The sequence below is a fragment of the Atractosteus spatula genome, chromosome 3 (assembly GCF_055471065.1).
Source record: "Atractosteus spatula isolate fAtrSpa1 chromosome 3, fAtrSpa1.hap1, whole genome shotgun sequence".
NCBI classification, from domain to species: Eukaryota; Metazoa; Chordata; class Actinopteri; order Semionotiformes; family Lepisosteidae; genus Atractosteus; species Atractosteus spatula.
The window spans coordinates 24,535,385-24,548,706 of NC_142708.1; the positions used below are offsets into that span (position 1 = coordinate 24,535,385).

Here is a 13,322-nt window from a genome sequence, read left to right on the forward strand (position 1 = left end):
TACACACAGCAAATGGCCTTATTTGCTCATGTTTCTCACTCAGAGCTGTTCAACAATTGTTACATTTACGTTTACACCTACTGTATACACCCTGGGGCCTGGTATATGATTTGCTTGTAAAAGATATTTTCTTACTTTTCCAACAGGGTAATAAGGCAAGATTACATTAAAATTACAAGACAGCTACAGTACGTTCACCCACATGTCACATATTGTGACTCAATTCCTGAATTATTAAAATACTGTCAACCCAAACTGACAAGTGAAGCACCAAGTCAAAATACAAATTTACTATGACATACATACTCACTTAGCGCATTGGGCTTCACCTGACATTTTAAGGCCAGTGAATTTCTTCACCGTTTCCCAGTCAGATTAATGGTTGTCAAACTATTGCCATCCTCGCCTCTAAAACTCACTTAAAAATCAGTTGCAACAAAAATATTCTGTACTCTGAACATAAACCAGTACAACAATTGTATTTTAGTCTGTATTCTTATGGCTTAATAGAGTAAGAATTTAGTACACCAAATGGTATATTTAGTAAAAAAATAAAGTAATATATAGTGTCTGTTTAAAAGTGGGATAATTTTTAACATTCTATTGATAAGTATTTTTTGTTCTTCGTTTAGTTGTCATAATTATAAGTATTTTTTTCCTGGGTTAATATTGTAATCCTAATGGTAAAATACTCTGTGAGAAGAAAATAAATGATTGTAAGGTATTTATAAACAAATAAATACCTTTTTCTTATTTCAAAAACTAATTATTTGAATATCCATGTGATTATTGAATTAACGACACTCCATTTTACAAATATCTTGCTGCTCTATTATCAATCTACAACAGCCAATTCCTGACTTTAAACTCTACACACAATATCCAGAAAAATTTGAAATGAAAGTGCAAACATTTTAAAAGCATCAAAATCTTCCTTGGGCCTTGGATACGTAGGAGTGACAGTGGCTGTGGTGGATGATCCCTTCTCTCTGGGTAATGCAAGAGGCAATTCAGACTAGTGTGGTACAAGACTGCGGATTGAGGGCTGCTTCAGGAAGGAAGTGACCCAGCACCTCAAGGACTCTACTGCCCTGTACAGTTAATTCCCCATGACCCTGTGGCAATTATTTTATTCTTCAGCTACAGTAAGTACGGCTCAGTTTACAAGCCTGTCAAATGTTTTAGGTGCACATACTGTAATGTAGTCAAGGGCGTCTAGCTCCTGACCAAAAGGTCCCGGGTTAAATCCCAGGTAGGGGCAATTCCTTCCAGACGGCTCCCAGGTCCACTCAGCCTGCTTTCCACATGAGTACCGGAGGTTAATCCTTCCGGGGGTAATAGGCTGACCAAAGTATGATGCTGACCCCATCACCTCCACCTCCAGTGTCAGATGGTCAAGAAAAATGGTGGCCCTTGCCAAAATTAATTATTTGAATTAGAAGTGAAATCATGTTTTTAAGTATTAGCCAGCTGCAATTGAAAACAAATGTATAAAATCTGGACAAACCAGACCTTCATGATCTACCATGTTGTTTTCCAGGTCATACCTGGGATACAAATAATGGTTCAGGTTTCTAACCCAGCTAGCACATAATCATATGTTCTGAAACCTACAGTATTTGTAGTTTTGTATCAAACACTGAGATGTGCCACATTTTGAAATAATTTAGGACATGATTGTATATGGTACAGCTGTGCAGATTTTAAAATGAATGATCAAATTCTGGATCCGCAAAAACCTAGGCTTCTTATTTCTCCCACAGTGCTGGAGTTGGGAAACACTGACCTAGCCTTCCAAAGTGGTGTTTAAGTGCCTTGGACAGCTCTCCAGAACGGTTCTGGTCTTTTTCCAGCAGATTTAGCATCACCATCTGGCATCTCCTTGGACCACTGTGGTGAGATGAGCCACTTTTTCTGCACTGCTTCAGCAACTCATCTTCCCCAGTGTCTGTAAATGAATTACAAATGACTTCTAGCTCCCTGTTCCATCAAAGCTCAGGAGCCGCACAGCATCTGGGAGCCTAGTATGTGGTATTTTTTCATTGGCCTGGCTATTTGATTCTTGGCCTGCAGCTTCAGTCTGTCTCTTGTTTTCTCATTTCTCCGTTACAACTTGGCTTTTGCATTTTCATCACATCCTGCTTTATAGTTATCTCCTTCTTCACAACAGAAATTGTGATCCGTCTCTGAAATCATATTGAGTTTATTCATCATTTGATTGACAGGTAAAGAAAGCCTGCAAGTAAACTTCATGAGCAAAGAAAAACTTTATTGAAAGAAATGTTAAGATAACTAAGAAGAACCTTGGCTATTCAGTGGTCTTTAAAAAAAAAATCTACCTAAACTGACACTCTTACAAGATGCTCAGATTAATTGAATCTCAGGCACCAGATTGTTACATTCACACCAAAACCAATAGTAAACAAAGAGCACAACTGCATTATATTTTAACAATAATACAGCATACATGGTGGAATCAATAAATCAGTGAGGGTCTGATAAACAGTAGAGGGTCAGTATCCAGTCAGGTGCTCTCCCTGACCAATTTCCAGTAATTTCCAGCTATACAAAGAGCTGCTTTGCTATGATACCATGTAGGGTAATAGACATTCAAATAGATAAGATTTTATACAATATTTAGAATTTAGGATTTGCCTGCATTCTCACCACCCCTCCTTGTGCTTGTACAGCACACATAAAATAAAACGACATTAAAAAGGTTCTGAAACCAAAAGACTTTTTAATCAGAAATTGTTTGAGTGCACATAATACTGTATTTTCAACTGTTAGTTTAAACGACCAGATGTAGCTCGCCGACGTCCTCCTTTTCTGCGTCCCAGACTGGAGCCACATTGATTGGCAGTCCCTGGACTCCAGCTTATCATGTTTGTGCACAGTCTGATGATTCAGTTGCACCTGTTGGTATCGCACTGTCCCTGATTAGGAATACAATGACTGATCTGGAATAAATTTCTCACTATGCATCAATATTGCTGGCATTTATAATAAAATAGTCCTCTTATGAAGTTTGTAATGTAAAATGTTCCATTACGGCATTACGTTTCTGTAAATTTCTCACCTTATATGTTTATGCAGATGAAAATATTCAGTTTTAAAACTCATAGATACTATGAAGCACTTGATTTATTCATTCAAAACGAAAAAATGGTAACCAGTAAATTACGATCTTTTTAAAGTGTTATATAACTTTACCGGGAGTTATTTATAAGATGGTTTGTTTGTTTTTAACGCTAGACAGAAAAAAAAATACAACTGCAACCGTAAATAGGACTTATTAGCAACAAACTGACGCACACACGTAATTATTCTGTGGCTCGGCTAATCCACAGCATGGAGTTTGTCTAGTACTTGGGGCTGGGAACAGAGAGACGTGCAGACAGCGCACAGCTCTCACTCACACGCTGCACAATTTAGAAAGGAGTTGGAACCTTACGTTTTGGAAAGAAAAAGGTATGGTTTTCATTCTTGGGAAAAGATACAGAATTCACACTAGCACCAAAATAAGAATTTAACGAATTCAATTTTAAAACCTTAACATGCAACTGTTTAGATAACTACATTGACAACAGATGTACTGTATGCAATGCATTTAGTAGTTCTATGAAACTGTCAGTATAAGGATACATGTTTATCAAATAGGTATGTTATTATTGTTGTTGTTTTTAGTTGTGGTAACAATGATTATGTTTTTTTATTGTTATTATTAGATGTATTTTTTCTTCCTAGATATTCATTTAAAGCTCTGTTTCAATTAAGTTATCTTACTATACAATGATATGCACAGATTTTCGTTTTTTCCACCCTTTCATTTTAGCTATGTTTGGCCAGAGTGAAGATTACCAGATTACTGTTCCACCATATTATGAAGACATTGAAGATGAGAAGTTTCCTCCTTTTCCTCCTCCTATATCAACTTTCTCTGTTCCATTTCCAGGGATCAGCAAAAGCACTTCAGCCAGTGTGGAAGTTGAGAAGGGTAGGACGGTAGAGTGAAAAAAACAACAAGGATAAGATTTAAGGATGAAATAAACAAATATAGCACAACTACAACTAAATTTATCTTCAGGCACAATATGATTTTAACAAAAATCATTTTGAGTAGTTACAATTAAGGTAAAATCTAAAGAAAGCAATTTAAATAGACCTTTTGTTTTTTACTCATACATAATAGTGTGCATGTGTATATACAGTATATTTATAAACATTGTTTAGTGTGTGTAGTTCAAGGATATTGAAATGGCCGTTATTTAGTTATAGCTCAAAAGCATCCCTATGTTATGATTAAAGAACTGAGACATGGAAACCAATATTAATTAATTCACAGGTAATGCAAAATAAGTTGTCTGTCTAAACACTTTTTAAAACTTACTACCATACTAATCTCTCTGCTAAAAAAAATTACTCAAAATCCGAAACTTGAAGTGAAGATTGTCAAAGAGGTTATGAGTTGTGTTTTATAAATACATTCTGTAAATGTAGGAATGCTGGTTTTCTAATAGCATTCTTACATTTAACCCTTACATAGTTAAAAGCTGCAGTTTTTGACACAATGTTGTAATTTACTGAAGACCATGAATTTAATAAACATAAATGTTTATATTTTTGTAACATTACAAAACAGAACATTTTGAACGAAACATAGAAAAATCAGGAAGTAATGAGAATTCATCTTTAACAGCACTTAGCTTTTGTGTAAATGTAGAAAAAACAATGACACACTGCCAGTGTAGAGTGAGAAACTGCCTATTTCTTCAATTTTGTTTACCTCAGTTTTTGTTTGTGGAGAGTGGGGTAAAATTTGGACTTATTTCATGAGCAGAACAGAGAGTTGGTGGACTACTTCTGAGTCAGATGGAAGACGAGCCCACTGAACACAAGAAAGAACAAAAAAGTGAGCTGGATGTACAGAAGTGAGTAATGATAAAGATTTAAAAATATTTACGTACAAGTACAAAGGTTTCTTATAATGCTACTGCTAATTCATTCAGCTGATGCTTTTATCCAGAGTGACTTACATTACCACCCATTTACACAGTTGGATATTTTACTATAACACGTACTGTACCTTGCTAAAGGGTACACTAGTATTGTCTCACCTGGGATTGAGGTTTCAAGCATTGTTTAGAATCTCAACTTTATGAAAAATAAATAAAAGTAAAAGTTTTTTGGTCAGTCATTTTTTAACTGACATTGTTGGTCTACTGAAAGGCAGCAGTGGAGTTACTGTATAAAGGACTCAGTGCAGGTTTTACCTCTTACAACACTTATGTTTTGTAAGCCTCTCAATACATTCAAGTGTTAAAAATGTTCTACAATGGAAACACCTATTAACCAGGTATAGGCTTTAAGAAAGCTTTAAGAAGACACAAGGTAATTATTTCCTCACTTTGTCTTAAACTTTGAACTGGACTGGACAATTTTTGCTTTTAGTCTGTATAAAATGACTTAACAGTGTTTATCATAGGAATATCCATCTAATATATTTTCTGATTACTTGACAAAGGCATTTGCTTTGAAGATATCCAATATTTAAGCATAAATATGTTGTATAGCACCATATATGTTATTATGTTGATTGTATTTTACTACCAAAAATATTACTTATTTGAATGGAAAGAACTTTGTTTTGCCAAAGTGAACTGCTGCCACCTATTGGATATTCTCGATTATTTCCTTCAATCAAGATCTAAACAAGTTCTATTTTGTACTTTTTATATTTCCCTGTTTTTAATTTCACAGGCTTGTATCAGAAGAAGGGATTTCTGCCTTGCAGAGTAAATGTGAAAGTATATCTTTCAAAGGACAAGGATACGAAGTAAGTTTATTAAAACAATAAGAAATATACTTAATATGATAAATATTCTGTGAAACGATCTTATGATTAACAGAATATACTGTATTGTGGATAAGATTTATTTTTTTTTTAAGATACATTTGTCCTGTACTCTTTAACTTGGTTTGCAAATGATTATTAACTTATGCCAGTAACTCAGATTTGTTTGAATGGGGAACTATTTCAAAGTCATTATTTAAATTAGGGGCCTCCAGTGCAAAATGCCGAAGATAAATTGCAATGTATGCATGATATCACCTACAAAGTAACATAAAAGCAGTCCTGCAAGACAGCAAGTCTTTAGAGAAATCTTCAAAGAGAATCTCTTCTCCAGAGTTACTCCTGGCTTTCTGCTACTTAGTGTGAAAAACAAAATCTCTTTGTATTTCGGTGTTCTTCTCACTACAAGCAGTTGGAATAACCTACTGAATTTATCTGACTCTGACGAATTGGAGTCTGAGATTAAAGAAATGAGCTGCCCTTTTCAAAAGCAGTATTACTGTATATGCAAAAGAAAACAGTTAAAACTAAAAAGATAATAATTACAGTACTGACATAGAGGAGAACAAAATTTTACGTTGTGCAGATACAATGTAGAAACACAGTAAAACAGAATCTTAAGCAATTTATGTATGCACTAAAATAGGAAAGCAGAAGAGACATTTTTAGATGTGACGCAAGAGGGTCTAAACAACCAGTCTGAAAAGCAATCTATTAAATTCAGAGAAATGCTGAAAAAAAATATTTCATTTACTGCACGCTTGCTGTAGTGCTGCTATTCCTCAATAATTATTATCATGTAAAATACAGATTACCAATGTTTTACTGTACATTTCTGCTATAGTTACTGTATGGTTTAATCACTCATTCATTAAGTGTAATGTGTTATTTTCACTTCTTCAAAAACTAAGCTCTTTTTCATTTTTGTTTGTTTCCTGAGTTAGTACAGAGCAAGGAAGCCCTAGATCAGTCAGTATGGTAACATGTATTAAAAAGACCACAGCTGTTTGTGAATGAATGAAGTCCATATATCCGTTTCCTTATCTAGTTATAATAGGATTATGCACCATTCATAAACTCAGCACTATATCAATATGGAGGGCAGGGAAGTCCATATGCCTATTTTAGAAACCTGTCTAGTGAAAGACCATATTGAGCAGCAGTGTCCTAAACTTAAAGCTGCTTCAACATGCTGAGTATAGGAATGCTAAATATACTGTATATAAACTTGACTATTTTGAAATAGACATTGTTGCTTTGTATGAGAATTAATCACTTTGATTTGCACATTTAGTAAATTAAAAAACAACACATAAAATGCCTTGTAAAAGTACTCAGACCATTTAAAAGTTTTCAAATCTTGTTGGATTACAATTGATACATTGTTTTCCAATAAGTATTTTATTGAAAACTCACCTATTTTAAAGACAAATTTTAAAAAGTAATTTGTTAGCAGATAGCTTAAAGAAAGTCAAAAACTGAAATACGCTACTTGCATAAGTATTCAGATGTCTGCATTGTGGTAACCCTAAGTTTACATAGGTGAAAGAAATGGCCTTAACCAGGATATAATTACCTTTCCATTGGCCTCTGTGTGTGCACCATTGAAACAACTCTCATGTTAAGTAGATAAAAAATCTGTTGAGGGATTATTGGTGAAGCAATGAATCTCAAGGAAAGGTATGTTTGAAAATGAAGACTAAAGAGCATTCTAAGGAAGTTAGAGATAAAGTGACTAAAAAAGCATACAGTAAACTACAAAAAGAGTACAAAAATATCCAAAACAAAAAATAAAAGTGCTTGGATATCCCAATGAGCACTATTGCAAACAATAAGTGAGAAGTGGAAGCTGCATCACACCACTGAGACACTGCCTAGAAAAGGCTGTTCCTCAAAACCCAGCATTGAACAACAAGGAGACTTGTGAGGGAAGCCACTGAGATGCCAACAATCACTCAGAAAGACCTATAGAGTTCAGTGACTGGAAGTGAAGTAAAGGTGCATCAGTCAACTATATTAAGAGCTCTGCATTACACAGACCACTGTGGGAAGGTGCAAGAAAAAAGCCGTTACTCAAAAAGAACCATCTCAAAGCCTGTCTGGAGTTCACCAGACAGCACAAGAATTATCCAGCTAAAATTTGGGTTTTGTGGTCAGATGACACCAAGATAGAGCTTTCTGTCCAAAATTCAAAACTCTATGTGTGGCGCAAACCTAACACTGCCCATGCCCCAAGAAACACTATGTGTACAGTGCAGTATTATGGTGGCAGTATCACGCTATAGGGATGCTTCTCATGAGCAGGGACTGGGAATCTTGTTAGAAGTGAAGGAAAAATAGATGGAGCAAAGTATAGGAAACTTGTTTCAGTCTGCTAAAGAACTAAAGCTTGAGAGTATATTCAGCAGGATAATGATGCCAAACACAGGGCCAAAGCAACATTGGAGTGTCTCAAGAATGAAAAGGTGAAAGTCATTCAGTGGCCTAGTCAAAGTCCCAAAGAATCTGTGGTTTGATTTAAAAATTGAGGTTCACAAGTGCTGTCCAAGAAACTTGAATAAGCTGGAGCAAATCTGCCAAGAGAAATGAGTGAATATCACTCCTAACCCATGTATAAAGCTGGTAGACACCTACTCCAAAAAACATAAAGCTATTATTGCAAAATAAGTCTCTACCAAATATTATTGGGTGGTTCAGAATACTTATGCAAACAGCATATTTAAGTTTTTGACTTTCTTTAAGATATCTGCTGTCAAATATCTAAATTTGTCTAGATTTTCTGTTTGAATATGTGAGTTTGTAGTAAAAATACCGACTGAAAAAGGATGTGTAACTAACATTTGTAATACTGCAACATTTAAAACTTCTAAAGGGTCTGACTACTTTTTCAAGGCACTGTACAGTACATTAAGAAGTTAAATATTTTTATAATAAGAGCTAGAGGTAAATTACTTGCCATACCTTCTTTACTGCGAATCTTGTGTGACAAACACAGGATAGAACTGCAGTCACTAACTTGTGAGAAAACTTTCTTAAGACTCTTCTCTCTCTTCTATACTATTTGCTCCTGCAGCTGATACTGTTTAGAAAAATGTTAGAAACAAGAAGGAAAGCAGCTTTAGAAGTGTCTTGATCTTTGGAAACAAAATTACGTATAGTCAATCACGTTATTTCTATTTCATTCTATTTCATTAATTCCATCGGTTTGCAAATGCAAGATGGTAAAGTGTAAAGTGATGGTTTTCTCGTGAAAAGCTGGTTAAGAACTTTTTACGTGATCTTAGTTTGTAGATAATCAAATCAGAGTGCACTGGATTACTGTACATTTATTAGGGTCGTGTGTAACACATTCATTAAATGGACACAGGCTAATTTTTTACTGTACTGTAAATCTCTGTCTACGCAAAACAGAGAGGGAATTAAAAATACATAAGCCCTTTAGTGAAATGCTGCCCAACTGACCCTTGAGGCCTTTCATACATCTTCTTCTGCTACCACAATAATTTTCTTACAGCAAAAGAATGAAACCTACAGCGTGTTACCTAAATAAAATTAACCCCAAACACTTTAACAAGATTACATAAATCCTCTAGACCCTTTTAAAATAGTACATCGCTCATTAATGTGTCAGTATGACATCTTTATGCAGTGTCTGTGCACTTCAACTAAATCCTTTCCAGCCATTGTTAGTAGGTTAGGCTGCATTTCTCTTCTGGACTATTAATTGGACAGCTGTTCATGTCATGTTTTATCATTAATTCATAACTTTGATACATAAATTGCGATATATTTACAGGACTCAGTGTGTGAGAGTATCCAATTTACCACCATCTTTAAAGAATCTATATTTGCTACTTACATACTGCTTTCTGCGACAGTATGTGGGTAGACAAGATTAATTGATCAGAAATTGATAGAAAAATAAATAAACCCCAAAGCATGTGTGTATGTATACTTTATGTACAATATTGCATATACTGTAATTGTGGAAACAAGACAAATAGGTTGTCTAATGCAATGAACACATTAGAATAACATGTTGAAAAATGAAATGTTGCCTCATGTAATGTTGTGTTGACATGTTACAATGTGATTGACTGCCTGACAGACAGTTGTGATACAATTTTACTAGTTTAAAATTTGTGGCATGAATTGTGGCTTCTGTGAAGGAAATCACAAAGTTTATAGAAATCAAAGTGTATGCTGAAGAAGGCTACATCTGTCACCTGAACTCAGCTCCACTTTTCATCTGTGCCACATGCAAGATCCTAAAAAAGGCTCAGGATCAAAACTGATACTATAGACGATAGCAGGGGTCAAAGAAGGAAATTCCAACTATTTAATAGTACTGTGGAGTTCCGTGAGGGAAATTCTGTGCTGGATAGGAAACAATTCTGAACAGGTATTGAGGATAACCTTTCTTCAAGTATTGGAGTTAATATTTCTTCAGGAACAAGGAGATAAATCAGCACAAAGTTGTTGTCAGTGCGGTTTTACCTACGTGGAGTTTGTACGTGCTCCCCATGGGTTTCCTGCTAGAGCTGTGGTTTCGTCCCACAATGCAAAGACATAGTGGTAGGTTAATTAGCTTCTGATAAAATTGGCCCCACTGTGAGTGTGTGGATGTTTGTGTTTGTGTACTGTATGCCTTGTAATAGACCAGTATCCTATCCATGGTGTGTCCTGCCAGTGTGACCGTTGCGGTTCCGCGTGGGCTCGTGCCCTCCACCACCCGTTTCGTCCTGCAACACCTGGGCACGAACCCTGGTCTCCGACGTAACACAACAGGGAAGCAGCCGCATGAGCTAAAGGAGACCTTCCTCAGCGCAGGCAGCCAAGGTCCCTGCTATGCGCAGGGAGGGCGGTGATGTCACCATATTCAAACTAGCTCCACTACACAAGTTGCTTGCTGGGATAGGCTCCGGCTCTCCCCCTAAAAAAAATCCACATACAAGATATAAAATAATTAATTACAAAACACCACAAATAATTACACATAACAATGGGTGCATACTGTATGTAGAACACATGGAAAACTGAAGTGAATGGTTTGAATGCTGTTTTCCTTAAGCAAATATAGATGTGTTAATATATGGTGATTTTGGATTCATAGAAACTTTGGTGATTATTAAAAACTGAAGAAAATACAGAGGAAGAAACATGGAATACAAATATCAAAAGATTGTTTTATGATTTTAAAAATGAGCACTTGGTTTTCAGAAGTCAAGAATTTTCTTTCACCACAGGCAGAAGACCTACAGGCACTAATTCGATGTATCCAGTGCTGGGCTAATAAACTATTTCCACAGCTAGTGTTTGAAGACTTTGTTACAAATCTTGAAGAAATGAAGGAGCTCCCAGAAATACAGGTATATTTATGTGACATCATTAGACTTATAGAAGCAAACAATATATCAAGAAAGTAGGATTAAACTGCAGTCTTCCGTTACTGAATTTTAAAATTTAACATTAGCATTAATTTCACTTTTTCCCTTTATTTTTCTTAAAAAAGGCTGATTTTTAAAAGTGAATACTGTGTACAGGACAGAGTACGCAATGCTTTTAGCACAGGCCTATTTTGTGTTCTGGCTAGCACATACTGTTAAATTAAAAATGTCAAAAGACAACTAATTAATTAATTTGTACCTCCTTTTTTACCTACAAATTCATTTAAGAGTTGCTTCTTGTCTTTTTACATTTTTCTTTTTATGGTGGCCTGCACACAGTTTACTTTAAATTCTTCAGATTGCTTTGTCTACACCAGGTTGTCTGTCAAATTTATTTCTGTACAGTGCTGACAATTGACTACTTTCATGCCAGTCAAAAGCCACAAGAATGTTTTCCATTTTCCATTAATCATGGGATGATGGATCATACATAAAAAAGATGAATTCATAATTTGCTGGCTTTCAGAATATAATTTTATGTATTTTTTACTCTATGGTACAGACCTGCCTGAGAACTTTACACCAAGATTGCCCTTCCACTTGTGCCCAGGTGGACAATAATGAATTTGTCAAGTCTGAAGAAGCAGGTGAGACAAATGTTTAGTAAAGCAATTGGTAACCTGACGGCTGCACTTATAGAACACCTGCCCAGGTGAATATCAGAATATTATGTTTGCAAATATTAAAGGAAGCCCATCAATATATAAAAGAGATCCTATATAGGATAATGCTAGGATAATGATATATCAGAAGGATCTAACATAAATACAATAACAATAGTCAAAAACTTTGACTTAGGTCTTCTAGACATACTGTATTGTACAGAAAGTTCCCATCATCGCACTTTTGAAAAATAATGAAGGCAATATTGTGAACACTGATACCAATTGTATGATCTCCTTTAGCTGTTTTTTATCAACGAAGTCTAGAAAACTGGTGTTCTTCACACCACAACCTAAACCTTTACAGAAGCTGTTTATCAAGTGTTGCTTCAGAGAGAAAAGGTGATGTTTTTACAACAGATTTGTGTCAACGGACGCTTTAAGCAGCCGAGACTAGATGACTAACTGCGACTTTTTCACCTCACTTGAAATTCCACCCTGCTCCACCTGTTGTCACCAACATCTACTGTAGTTCTATGGTAGCTGATCATACTCTACACTTCTTATTGCAAAGATGTATTTGACTTCTTTTTTTTGTAATTTTGAAAAAAGTCAAATGCATCTTTGCAATAACAAGTGTAGAGAATGTGGAATGGAGAAATGTAGTGGGCACAGAGCAAAACAAAAAAATATAATGTAAGGAAACTGGGGAAGCTGTCTTAAAGACATAGCATTGAACTGCTTTTTTGCTTTTGCTCAGAGAACTTGAATGAGCTTGGCTTCCCCCACCAAGATTTTGTTTCTGACAGGCAAGGCAAGCTGTTACACAAGCAAGAACAAGTAACCTCTTTTAACAGAACATGGAATTCGGATCAAACCAATAAGCAGTAATTATAGAAATTTGCAACATAAAACAATGAGACGCCAGAAAGAATTTCAAAAAGTCTCCGTTTGTATTTGGTGCAATTGAAATGTCCAGATTATTTACTTACAGTATGTTAACTAGATCTTTCATTCCTTTAAGTGCTTCATAGTACGATTTGAATGCAGTGACTGCTTTTTCTGTCAAGTTTGCCTAAAATTGATATTTAAATCTATCAGTGTTTTTGGTTGACAGTATTTCCTCCAAAATATTTTGTCTTCTTTATGAAAATGGAGTTTGTCTCCTGGCATTTTAATTTTTTGTCTGATAACTTTCTTTGGTGAAACCAGGGTTCTCTGTTTAACGCCATTTGAATAGAGACATCATACTGACCATTAAGTGGTATTCCCTAATTTTCAGTGTCTGTTTTGTCTCTTTCTGAAATTAATTGTTACGAGTTGCACAGGTAAGTATTCACATATTGTTTCTTAAACTCATTTGTAATTTAACTTACCTCTTACCTGGATGAATGAGTGTTCTATAAATTTTCAAGATGT

At 35.3% G+C, this 13,322-nt stretch overlaps 1 protein-coding gene across 1 annotated transcript; it reads left to right on the forward strand.

Moving 5' to 3' along the window:
- The first annotated feature begins 3,837 nt into the window (after window positions 1-3,837).
- On the forward strand, window positions 3,838-11,905 carry LOC148837593 (TIMELESS-interacting protein-like). The gene is made up of 5 exons (XM_088911125.1): window positions 3,838-3,997; window positions 4,841-4,931; window positions 5,761-5,836; window positions 11,101-11,223; window positions 11,804-11,905. Exons 1-5 carry the CDS (start codon window positions 3,838-3,840, stop codon window positions 11,903-11,905), a joined length of 552 nt encoding a protein of 183 aa, XP_088767251.1.
- Window positions 11,906-13,322: the final 1,417 nt, after the last annotated feature.

Excerpts from the sequence above, each read along its gene's own strand:
- LOC148837593 (XM_088911125.1), top strand. The coding sequence starts at position 3,838 with ATGTTTGGCCAGAGTGAAGATTACCAGATTACTGTTCCACCATATTAT. Across the intron at positions 5,837-11,100 it reads TCAAAGGACAAGGATACGAA|GCAGAAGACCTACAGGCACT; the intron begins GTAAGTTTATTA and ends CTTTCACCACAG. Across the intron at positions 11,224-11,803 it reads AGGAGCTCCCAGAAATACAG|ACCTGCCTGAGAACTTTACA; the intron begins GTATATTTATGT and ends TCTATGGTACAG.